The sequence below is a fragment of the Sus scrofa genome, chromosome 11 (genome assembly GCF_054392235.1).
Source record: "Sus scrofa isolate SSC_HxYL_T2T_F1_AM1 chromosome 11, Sscrofa_HxYL_maternal_Yorkshire_Landrace_v2.0, whole genome shotgun sequence".
Taxonomy (NCBI): Eukaryota; Metazoa; Chordata; class Mammalia; order Artiodactyla; family Suidae; genus Sus; species Sus scrofa.
In genome coordinates this window covers 1,005,431-1,017,667 of record NC_139393.1, presented here as the reverse complement: position 1 = coordinate 1,017,667, position 12,237 = coordinate 1,005,431, and the positions used below count along the sequence as shown (strand labels likewise).

The following is a 12,237-nucleotide window of genomic DNA, read 5'->3' as shown; positions in this document are numbered from 1 at the left end:
TGCACCTGTAATCACTTCTCTAGGAGAGGAATGAGAGGTTCCAAGGGTTCATCATTTATTTATGTCCCTGTGCTAGTTTATAACTGTATTAAGTTACTTGTGAATATATGGACAGTGTCTGCACCCTGCAGAATACCTGAAAAGTAAAACAGCGATCATAGGTTAAGTCATTCCCCATGGCTGTCCCCCGTGCCCCTGGCCTAGAGGCCCGGCTGCCCGGCTGCCCCGCTGCCCCGCGGTGCAGCGGCTCTCTGCGTAGGCAGCGCCCGCCAGCCGGCAGCTCGGGTTCAGCCACAGACTCGCGTTTGCGCGCGTCCTGCTCGCGGCCTCCCTCTCCGCGGGTCCCCGGACGTCACTCCCCACCGTCACGAATGGAGCGGCTTCCTTTGTCGGCGCAGCGGGTGTGCACCTTTCAAACGATTGTGGACGCTGGAAGCCGAGGTCCAGGCGACAGGCTGCCCTCACAGCTCCCGAGCGTTTCTAGACGCGAGGGCCTCGGTGTTGGGCTCTACCCGAGGGTGCACCGCGAACGGACGAGGGCCTCGTTCCGCCACAGCGACGGCGAGCCCGGCCGCGGCGGGAAGCCGCGCGGTGCGGGAAGAACACACAGGTTCCGCCTAAACTGGAGTCAGCTGGCGCTTCCTGATGCTCACAGGCTCATAGGAAACGCCGGAGAAGCCCGCAGCCCGCTGCAGGCCAAGCCGGCTCCTGGCAGGCCAAGCCCAGGGCGGCGGGGTGGTCGGGGAAGGGGCCGCCCGCCCACAGAGGGAGCGCAGCCCCAGGCCCGGGCCTGTGTCTGCAGGCTTGGGGTCCAGCTTCAGACTTCGATTTTTACTCCTTATGATGAGCAGATTAAAAAAGAGATGAGCCTTAACCTCGGTCAGGGTTTCATCCAGCTGTGAAATTCTACTTCCCAACCATCAGACCTACCCTTCATTCCAAGAGAGGGAGGGCTGCTTCCTTGGGCCTTTAAATGAGCAAAACTAAGAGTCCAAAAACCCCCGGACACAGTGAGCCCTCCCTCTGCCCCCGGGAGCCGCTGGGGCAGGTGTCCCGCTGGGGTGGGCCTGAGGGCGAGGGAGATAGAGGGCTTTCCGCAGATGCTGTGCACTGTCACTTTTCCCAGCACCGACGTAGCTGGTCTGAAATTCCGTCTGGTTAAGTCTGCGGCTGTGCCCCAGAGCTATCAGAACCACGGGGCAGGCAGGGGTTCCCCTAGAGCCCTCGGCCTCCTCTCCTGGTGGTTCTCCAGCCCCCCCCCCCCCCCGCCCCGCACCTGCTAGCAAAGTTGCGTTTCTCCTGCCTTCCAGGACTTTCTCCTGTTGCCAATGTTCTCTGCCTCTTCTAACCACGACTCTCTGCAGCATCCCGCCATGCCAATCACACAGTTCTTATACAACTGGCAAATACCTGAGCGTTTAATAAAAAGGAGAAATTTCCACCATTCTCCTTAATGTCAGTTTGTAACTTCCTCTTCTGTTGACGAGGTAAGTGTTTGACTTTCAAGCAGAAGGTACAATCTTCAAAGATGCCCACGGTCATCCTACAGGAAAAAAAAATTCCAAGTCATGGTTTTTAAGGGTTCTTTTTTTCAGTGAATACAATTGACGATGAATTTAGCATTGCTCTATGTGCAGGAGCTCCCGCTCTGGTGCACTGGGCTAAGAATCCGACTGCAGCAGCTGGCACAATGGGTTAAAGGATCAGCTTTCCGCAGCTGTGGCTCCTACTCTATCCCTGGAGGGGGACTTCCATACGCTGTGGGTGTGGCCATTAAAAAAAAAATTGTTCTACATGCCAACTGTGGGACGGTCGGGCATTATTTTTAAAAACAGACACTGCAGTCATGTTATCATTTCAAGTCCTGAACATTATCCAAGCTTGCAAGTATGTATGCTTGTTTCCAATTTGATGACTAATTTGGTAACACGCCAAAATCCTCTTGTACAGGCTCAGGACATACATCTTAGTGAAAACATGACAGATTTCAGCTACAAATGCCATGTTTTAAGAATACAGAAGCATTGATTTCTAAATTAAAAATTAAGATTAAATGATAGTGAAACATGAATTTTATACATCATTCTATAAATTCAAAGAGATTCCTTAGTTATGTGGGTTTCTATTAAGCGACTCTGCAGAAAAACTGAACAATTAGTAACAAAAATACTTTTTTTTTTTTTAGGGCCACATCCACGGCATATGGAGATTCCCAGGCTAGGGGTCTAGTTGGAGCTACAGCTGCTGCCTATGCCACAGCCACAGCAACCCCAGATCCGAGCTGCATCTGCGACCTACACCGCAGCTCAGGGCAACGCTGGATCCTCAACCCAGCGATCGAGGCCAGGGATCAAACCCGAAACCTCATGGTTCCTAGTCGGATTTGTTTCCACTGTACCACGACAGAAACTCCCTAAAAATCATTTTATGTTTAGGTGGAAAGATACATAGATACACACATGAAATTATTTTACCGTCATATATTCCCACATACAGAAAAGGATTACTTCTAAGAAAAAGAAGCGCACTTTGAATTGAAAGAACTATATGTATTTAATAAACTAATAAACGATGAGATACTGGGTCTAATTCACCCAGTAGTACAGTGAGTTTAATTTGGTTTTGCACCTGCCGTGACTAACAGCTTGCTCACAGTGAGCTGGTGCTTTGTGACTGGTTTAAGGAGGGTCAGTAAGTGGGTGTCCCTCTCCACGGTGCCAACTCTGCCTGCCACACCTGCCCTTGACCGTCAGGTCTCCCCCGGCTGGAGTCTCATCCTAGGCCCCTTGCTGGGCAGTGGTGTCCATTCCTTGAGGCCTTAAAGGCCACCCGTGTGCAGACAACCCCCTAGTCCACTGTGCCCCTCCTGGCCAGCCCTTGCAGGAGTGCTGTCCTGGGCTGCGGGCCGCCACCTGCAGTCAGCCCTTGCCCTCGGCACCTGTCACTAGCACCTACCATCACATCAGCAGCTGCTGCCAGTCTCATCCACTCCACCCAAGAATCCACACCTTTCTCCCATCCCTGCGTCCCAGGCCCTCCGTCTGGCAGCAGAGCCCTGGCTGTCTCCCCACTCCTGCACCGCACTGAAGCATGAGTAGCCTTATTCTGAAAATTCTATTTTGAATGAAATTCAAGTTTTCTGTCATGGCTCCGAGCCTGGCCTCATCCCAGCACCTCCTTCTCCCCCTGCCCTGGGTTGGCAAACCCTGGGGGCCTTCACCCAGCTGCTCCTCCTCCCTGAGGCCCTCCCTTAACCCCACATCTGCATGCCCCACCCAGGACCTAGCAGTATCTGGCCAGCAGAGGAGCAAGTTAGGGGTTCGCATTTTTTGTTTCTTATGAGGTCTGTTTAAACTGGAATCCCTTGATTTAACGCTGCTTTTCTTTAGCATTAATATTTAGTAACTTCACATGTGTTGACATGCCCACGGCCTGTGGAAGTCCCCGGGCCAGGGATCGAACCCGCACCACAGAGCAATCCAAGGTGTTGCAGTGACAACACTGGATCTTAACCCGCTGTGCCACAAGGGAACTCCCGTGCTGACTGCCTTTTACATTCAAATTGATGCATGATAATCACTGTGTGTAGATGGGAAGCTGATAGAAACTGTGAAAGATATTAGACGATGCTATTCAGGTTAAACTATCCTGCTCTTACTCTCTGACAGTTAAGAAACGACAACAAACAAAACTAATGACTCATCATTTTTGCGACAGTCTGTGTCACATGTCTGGCCTGTGCAGGACAAGGCTCAGGGTAAAAATCCTTAATAAAAAGAAAAAGAAAAAAGAAAACATTCCTAAAGTACTTAACAGTGGCAGGTCAAAGAATTTAAATAATTTTGATTCTTGTTAAATGATATTACTTTCCAGTTTTACCTTAAATTGTATTACTTTTTAGTTTTACTTAAATTTCCTAACATATTAGGAAATTACTATGTATTTGCCTTTTTGACAATAACTTCTCCCCCGAAGTAAATTAATCACAATCAAGAAAAATCAAAAGCAGACATATTGGAGTTCCCGTCGTGGTGCAGTGGTTAACGAATCGACTGGGAACCATGACGTTGTGGGTTTGATCCCTGGCCTCGCTCAGTGGGTTAACGATCCGGCGTTGCCGTGAGCTGTGGTGTAGGTCGCAGACGCGGCTCGGATCCCGCGTTGCTGTGGCTCTGGCGTAGGCCAGTGGCTGTGGCTCCGATTCGACTCCTAGCCTGGGAACCTCCATATGCCACAGAAGTGGCCCAAGAAATAGCAAAAAAAGACCAAAAAAAAAAAAATCTTTGAACTGTGCCATTAAATGGGTGACATTAATGCTATGAAAATTATACCTGTGATGTGAAGAGAACCCCTCCTACACTGTTGGTGGAAATGTAAATTGCTGCAGCCGGTGCAGAAAACAGCATGGATGTTCCTTAAAAACTAAAAATAGGGGCTCCCACTGTGGCGCAGCCGGATCGGTGCATCTTGGGAGTGCTGGGATGCAGGTTTGACCCCTGGCCCAGCACAGTGGGTTAAAGGATCAGGCATCGCAGCAGCTGCCATGCAGGTGGAAACTGCAGCTGGGATCTGATCCTGGCCTGGGAACTCCAGGTGCCACGGGGTGGCCAAAAAAGAAAAACAAAACCAAACTAAACTAAAAACAGAGCTACCAGGTGATCCAGCAATCCCACTCCTGGGCATATACCCGGAAAAGACAAAAACTTTAATTCAGAAAGACACACGCTCCCCAATGCTTATCACAGCGCTGTTTACAACGGCTAAGACTTGAGCAACCTAGATGTCCACCAACAGATGACTGGATAAAGAAGATGTGGTGCACACACAATGGAATATCACTTGGCCATAAAAAAGAATGAAAAAGTGCCATCTGCAGCAATAGGGATGCTAGAGATACTAACACTAAGTAGCTTAGAGAAAGACAAAGATTATATGGTATCACTTATGTGGAATCTAAAAAATAACACAAGTGATTTTACTTACAAAACAGAAACATAGAAAATGAACTTAATGGTTATCAAGAGGGAAGGGGCAAGGGATAAATTGGGAGGATGGGATTATCAGATACACTCCATATAAAACAGATGAGGAACGAAGATTTACTGTGTAGCACAGGGAACCTACATTCGTTATCTTGTAATGACCTATAATGGAAAATAATCTGAAAAAAATATAACTGAACCAATTTGCTGTACACCTGAAACTAGCACAATATTGTAAATCAACTACGATTCAATTAAAAAATGAATGAGATTTGTTTACCCACTTGAGTATGTGTTCATATGCACGCATGCACTTGTACATGTGTATAGAGCACACAGGTATTTAAGAAACAAAGCACCCATGATCCCTCCATCCAGAAACCCTAGTTTTAATATTTTGATATTTCTTTCTGATATTATTTTTTCCTATATAATACTTTATAAATTATCATTATCATTATTATTTTTTACAGCCACACCTGCAGCATGTGGAAGTTTGAGAGCTAGGGGTCAAAATAGAGCCACAGCCTTAGCCGCTCCAGATCTGAGCCACATCTGCAACCAACACCACAGCTCACAGCAATGCCAGATCCTTAATCGCCTGAGCGAGGCCAGGGATCAAATGCGTATCCCCACAGACATGTCAGGTTCTTAATTCACTGAGCTACAATGGAAACTCCCTAAATTATTATTATGAACACTATTTTTAGGAGTTCTCATTGTGGCGCAGTGGAAAAGAATCCGACCAGGAACCATGAGGTTGCAGGTTCGATCCCTGGCCTGGCTCAGTGGGTTAAGGATCTGGCGTTGTGGTGAGCTGTGGTGTAGGTCACAGATGCAGCTCGGATCTGGTGTTGCTGTGGCTCTGGCTCTGATTAGACCCCTAGCCTGGGAACCTCCATATGCTGCTGGTGCAGCCCTAAAAGAACAAAAGACAAAACAAAACACCCACTATTTTTATTTTTTTATTGTAATCAATTGTTATTTCCAATACATTTTTTCTATTGTAACCCTAAATTATTTTTATAAAATGTTATTTATTAATATTGTTCATTTAGTTTTTTTATGGCTAGCTTCTCTAACTTTTCATGAGAATTTTCGTGTCACTAAATATTCTTTGAACGTGTTTGCAGTGGCTACATAAGCTATGTGTTACCTAACTCTTCCCCAATCATCAGATATTTGGTTATCTAAAACTGTCCCTTATACATTTGGAGGAAAATGTTTGCACATATGTTTTTGCTCAATCTCTGTCACTCTTTCTTGAGAATAGATGCCCAGAAATGAAATTACTGTATTAAACACTCTAGTTTTTGTTTGTTTCTGTTTAGGGCTGCGTCCAGGGCATATGGAAGTTCCCAGGCTAGGGGTGGAAAAGACACCAGTCGGGTTCTTAACCCGCTGAGCCACAGCAGGAACTCCCAACACTACAGGTTTTTTCAAAGCCTTTTTTTTCCCCCTGTGGTAAAATACATAGCATAAAATTTACCTTTTTAATCACTTTTAAGTGTACAGCTCAATGGCACTAAGTACGTTCACACGGTTGTGGAGCCGGAGTAGAAAGGTTTTAAGCATAAATCCCGGGCCGTTCTTAGCAGTTGAGGCCGCGAGAGCAGGAAAGACAGTGTTAATAAGTTCTGTGAAGCCTCACGTGGGCCCTGACTGCTGTCTGCCCGCTGCCCCCGACCGGCGGCAGACGGAGCCGCAGTCTCTCCTCCTCTCAAAGCCTTGCCTACTCAGGTCAGCTTCCTCTTGCTCCGCGGGAGCTCGCTCTGCCCGGCGCGCTCCGCGCCTTCCACCTGCAGGCCTGGTTCCGCGGGGACACAGGCAACTCCTTGCGCGCCCCTCACAGTCCCGGCCTTTCCCCCAGAACCGCTGGTGCACTTGGGAGCAGGCGGCTCCGGCCTCCAATCCCGCGTCTCTACCAGAGGCATTTCCTCCGCTGGGAGAGTCTCCGGGTCTCCCCACCCAGAAAGCCCCCCGGCTCGGTTCCGGCCCTGCTTTGCCCTCCCACCGGCGCCCCAGCGTGCGCTCCCTGTAACCGTGCAACTTTATCAGTAGCTGCGGGGGGCGGGGGAAATCCTGAGTCGGGGGCTGTGCCTTCTTTATCTTCCTGTCTCTAGAATCTGGACCACTTTTGGTACACAGTTGGCATTCAACAAATGCTTGCTGGCTAAAAACCCTTTCAAGCATCCATTAAAGTCTAGGATTCTAAAAACAGCCTTCTGACACGATTTGCATATCTGGGCTCAAATGGAAGTAATACAGAACCTCCCTAAACCCCTGAAAAAAGCAAAGGCCACCTACTCTGGTATTTCTGCTACCCTCGGGGCATATTGTAGGTCTAAACACACAGACCGGGCCTAATCTGTGCTTGCTGAGTAAATGCTCTAGTCAAATACGAGGAAAGAATCTGCGATGCACGCATTCTGGCTGACCTTCCCTTTGTTTTAACACCACGCGTGAACGGTTTTTACGTTTATGTCAATTTGTAATCCAGCATCCAAAGGTCGCGCGTTTTTCTCGAAGCTATTTCCTACCCTTCCCTACGTGAGTCTTTAGGACATTCGCGGGCATTGTTTACTCATCTCCAGGTTTTCAACTTTGGACCCAACACGCACCTTCCATATTTTCGTCACCGTGTTCCTGGTTACTCCCGAGGTCAGATTACAGTCCCCGATTATAAATCAAAATACCGCATTTTGCAACTATCTTTCTCTGAAACCTAACTTTCGTAAGAAAGGCTGTTACCATATCGGAAACAAGAAACAGATTTTACCACACCTGCTCATTTTCGCGAGCTCGGGACGCGTCAGGGAACCCGGGTGCCGCAGGGGTCCTAACCCCCCTGGGAGGACGACCCGCACGAGGACGCGCCCACGTCCCCGCAGGAGCGCGCGGGGGGCGCTGCGGACACGGCGGCTGGGGCACGCGGGGAGCGGCGTGGGGACTGGGGGTCAAAGGCGGCGGGCGGGGCGCGGCGGCGGGGGCGCGGGCGGCGAGAGGGGCTGGGGGCTCCTCCTGCCCGGGGCGCCTCGAGGCCCTCGGCCGCCGTGAGGATCGCAGCGCAGAGCCCGGTCCCTCTGCGGACAGTCTGCGCGGCCGCCTCCCGGCAGCTCCACCCGGCCGCTCGGCGGGGCCGGCTCAGCCCGACAGGTCGGTCACCCAGCGGCGCCCACGCACCTGCCAGAGGATCCGTCCCGCTCGGGGCTCTCCCGGCGCTGAACACGGGCGCTCCTGGCTCTGGCTTCTCGGGCTCCGGGGTCCGGCGTCTCCGGCGCTGACCTCGGGCGCTGCCCGCCCCGATGCTTCCGCTTTCCCGGCGCTCCCGGCTCCGGGTTCCCGGGTTCCGGGCGCCGCCCTGGGCGGGCCCAGCCCCGCACCGCCCGCTCCGAGCTCCCGGCGCGCGTGGCGGGGCTGCGCGGGTTTCTCTTCCTGGATCGGCCCCGGGGCTCAGGACGTCCAACGCTCCGCCTTGCAGGCGGGATTTGGCCAACGAGGGGGACTCCAAAGTTGGAGTTTCAGAAAAGTGGATGGATGGTGCTGACATTTATCTGAGGAATGAAGGGTAATTTTCGCGAGCGGGAAAGAAGCCAATTTCGAGAGATGCTGGGATCAGGACAGGAGGGGTAAGATCATGATTTTAGGTGAGGACTTTCAGAGCTTGAGGTTCGCGGTAGCGTTTCTAAGGAGTTAGAAGTATGTATCCGTCATTGCAGAGAAGACGGGCAGGAGATTCACCGAGTCAGAGGTCGAGTAATGGGAAATACCAAAATTCTCCAAACGGTGAATAAAATGGGAATAAAAAAGGTGTAGAAAGGATAGGGATTTGAATCCTGACGCTACTCTTTAATTCCCAGGGGATTGGGGACAAGGTACTTTACTAAAGCCCCCATTTCATCATCGCTCCCTACCTTATAGGGTTGAGCGAATCAGCTTAAGTAACGTCAGCAAAAATAGTACAGGGTCTGTCCCTCCCCTCAAACATTCTAAAAAATTGACACAAACTGTCAGAAACTACCTTATCAGAATCGGGGAGATAGTCAAATGTTTACGGCAAACAAGCAGATGTAAATGGTTGTAGACGCTGGGCCCTGGGCTCCTTCGTCAGTAAAAACTGAGGAGGCCAGACAAATCCAGGCAAGGCGTTTCTGGGACTTGGGCTGCAGCGGGAAGGATGGAAGACGGGTACCAGGTGCCTTTGCTCGCGCCGGGAGGAGGGGTGAGCTGGTTCCTTCCCGGGAGCGAGCGCGGGGCAGGGCAGTGGGTGTGGCAGGAGGCGGAGCCTAGGCGGTCTGGCCAACCCCTTGGTAGTGCCCAGGGCAGAGGTCACCTGCAGACGCTGAAATGACCCTTTGTATCTTGCTCTTCGTAATGACCCCAGGTGTATATGCATCCATGTATTGTTAGTTTCTTTGTAGTTCTGTCGCTCAGGGAGGTATTTGTCCGCATGCATGTAAGCACTCCTACAGGGTCCCAGGTCCCAGCCCCTGCCTCTCACATCCAGAGAAAGGCCCTGAAACAAGGTAGGAGATTTTTATGGTATTTTAACTTCTTGACCTAAAACAATAAAACAGCCAGTGATTTTACCAATAAAATAGGGTGAACAGCAAAGAATTGCTCTAAAGAGCATGCAATCTGGGAGCACCCTGCGTTGGGTTGTCAACCCACTGAGCCACAACAGGAACTTTTTTTTTTTGTCTTTTTGTCTTTTTGTTGTTGTTGTTGTTGCTATTTCTTGGGCCGCTCCCGCGGCATATGGAGGTTCCCAGGCTAGGGATTGAATCGGAGCTGTAGCCACCGGCCTACGCCAGAGGCACAGCAACGCAGGATCCGAGCCGCGTCTGCAACCTACACCACAGCTCACGGCAACGCTGGATCCTTAACCCACTGAGCAAGGCAGGGACCGAACCCGCAACCTCATGGTTCCTAGTCGGATTCGTTAACCACTGCGCCACGACAGGAACTCCTTTTTTTTTTTTTTTTTTAGGCTGTCTTTAGGCATGAACATTGTTAGAAACTTTCTTTCTCTTTGCTTTTCAAGACCACACTAGTGGCATATGGATGCTCCAAGGCCAGGGGTCTAAACAGACCCACAGATTCCAGCCTACGCCACAGCAACGCCAGATCTGAGCCACCTCTGCGACCTACACCACAGCTCACGGCAATGCTGGATCCTTAGCCCACACGTGAGGCCAGGGATCGAACCTACAACCTCATGGTTCCTAGTTGGATTCGTTTCCATTGCGCCATGAAGGGAACTCCAGAAACTTTCTTCCCGAGGTGAAATTCTATAAATCTGAGGCTTGGGGCCTTGGTGAGGAACTCTCTTTCCCACAGGTAAAGTGGGCTGTGGCTTTCTTGCCTTTGCTTAGAGCCAGGTACTTGCATCTCCACGCATACCTGCCTACCCTGCTAGAGTCACCCTTTCTAACCCAGGCGACTTCAACTTGGGGGGGTCCTTCCTCAGCCTGGCCTGCAGTTCCGTCCTTTCTGGAAAAAGCTGCTACCACAACCACTAGCTGAGCAATGAAAAGTTCTCAACTCTGAAAATTTCATACCAGATTGATACTGAACCCAGTTTTGCTGGGCTTGCCACGTGACAGCCCAGTACAATCGGAGTCAAGTTGTTGAGCCTCTGGATCGAACCTGCGTCCTCATGGATACTAGTCAGGTTCCTTAACCACTGAGCCACAACGGGAACTCCAATATATAGCTTTTTGTATGTCAACCATACCTTAGTCAAGTGGTTTTCAAAAAATGTAACCAAGGAGTTCTCTTGTGGGACAGCGGGTTTGGGATCCAGCATTGTGGTGGGGGTTTGATTCCCGGCCTGGTGCAGTGGGTTAAGGATCTGGTGTTGCTGCAGCTGTGGTGAAGGTCGCCGCTGTGGCTGGGATTCAGTCCCTGGCCTGGGAACTTCCATATGCCATGGGTGCAGCCAAACAATTAAAATTAAGACTCTTCCTCATTCAATTTTTACCACATGGTGGGTGCTAAGTTTTTACATATATTCTGTTTAATTTAATATTCTTGTCACTCCTAGGACATAGTTGTCCCCTGCTATCCATGGGGGCTTGGTTCCAGAACTCCTGGACACCAAAGTCCTTGGGATGAGGGTGGAGCGGGAGAGTTGCACAGGTAGTGGCGGAAGTCCCTTCAGGAACTACAGGCAGACAGGGAGACCCGGGGGCCTTTGGGAGATCACTCTACGTCAACAACTGCCCAAGAATGCCATCAGAACGAGGCAGGCTTGCTCGATTCGTGGAGAGCCTGAGATGTGCTTCAGGCCATTGGATGGGAGATGGGGTGAGACAGGCATTCAAGTTCAGACCAAGGGCAGGAGGTTAAGGACCACCCTTCTGCTGATTTGAATAAGCACCCTGACAGTCCTAATTTGACCTTAGAGGGTCAAATACTCTCTTACTGGATACGAAGTTGGAGCTACTACTGGAAGAAAGAGGAAGAGGCGGTCTTTTCCCACCCCCACTGCCCTTGGATTATAAAACTGCAGCCCATTGAATCCTCAGGGCAGAGCCTCCTTGCTGCCCACTTGCATCTCTCACAAGCATCCTATCTTAACAAATCTATTTCTTGCCCGTCACTTTGTCTCTCACTGAATTCCTTGGCGCTGAGACACAACGAACCTGAACTTCAGGAAGTCCAGACACAGGGTAAGTGATTCTAATTTAAAAACTGTGGATTCAAGTACCAATCCGGGTTCTGACAGGACTCGAGTCCCGGCACACGGTTTCTAGAACCCATCCTGGCACATGGGTTCTAAGTTCAAGTCACAAGTGCTGTCAGTGTCACTTGGATGCTCAAGTCCCTCCTATAAAATGGTATACAATTTGCTTATAACCTACTCATAGCCTCCTTATACTTTAAATCATCTCTAGATTACTTCGCATACCTAATAAAATGTAAATGCCATGTAAATAATTGTAAAAACTATATAAACAATTGTGAGTGCACAGCAAATTCAAGTTCCGCTTTTTGGAAATTCTGTAACTTTTTCCCGCTGAACTGTCCATCCTCCTTTGGTTGAATGTGAAGATGTGGAACCTGTGGATAGGGAGGCGTGATTGTATTATTATTATTCCCATTTTGCAGATGAGAACAGTTCCTGAGAGGCTGCTGCCAAAGACTGCAAAGCTCTTTGTGAGGCATCCAGGTTGGATTTGATCCAGAGCCTGCCTGTCTCCAGAGCATGGGCCCTGAATCATGATGTCATAGAGCTTTCCTGCTTCCTATG

The 12,237-nt window shown here is 50.0% G+C and overlaps 2 protein-coding genes across 10 annotated transcripts in view; one reads left to right on the top strand and one right to left on the bottom strand.

Moving 5' to 3' along the window:
* The window catches only part of PARP4 (poly(ADP-ribose) polymerase family member 4), an 84,238-nt gene extending 75,935 nt beyond the window's left edge, over positions 1 to 8,303 (bottom strand). For all 5 annotated transcript variants that reach the window (XR_014818887.1, XR_014818888.1, XM_021066005.2 and 2 more), the window contains exons 1-2: positions 8,166 to 8,303; positions 1,411 to 1,543 (exon numbers count right to left, since the gene is read on the bottom strand). Coding sequence is in view for 3 of the 5 variants with exons in the window: in XM_021066005.2 (XP_020921664.2) it covers positions 1,411 to 1,542 (132 nt within the window). In the remaining 2 variants the exon portion in view is untranslated. The remainder of the gene's footprint in view (positions 1 to 1,410; positions 1,544 to 8,165) is intronic.
* Positions 8,304 to 8,406: 103 nt separating this feature from the next.
* CENPJ (centromere protein J) overlaps positions 8,407 to 12,237 on the top strand; it is a 60,116-nt gene continuing 56,285 nt past the window's right edge. Inside the window, exons 1-3 of one of the 5 annotated variants that reach the window (XM_084981197.1) lie at positions 8,407 to 8,550; positions 9,404 to 9,508; positions 11,619 to 11,656. The gene's annotated coding sequence lies outside the window, so the exon portion shown is untranslated. Of the gene's footprint in view, positions 11,657 to 12,237 lie in introns of all 5 variants that reach the window. The other 4 variants (XM_084981199.1, XM_084981198.1, XM_021065414.2 and 1 more) reach the window with 4 other exon arrangements.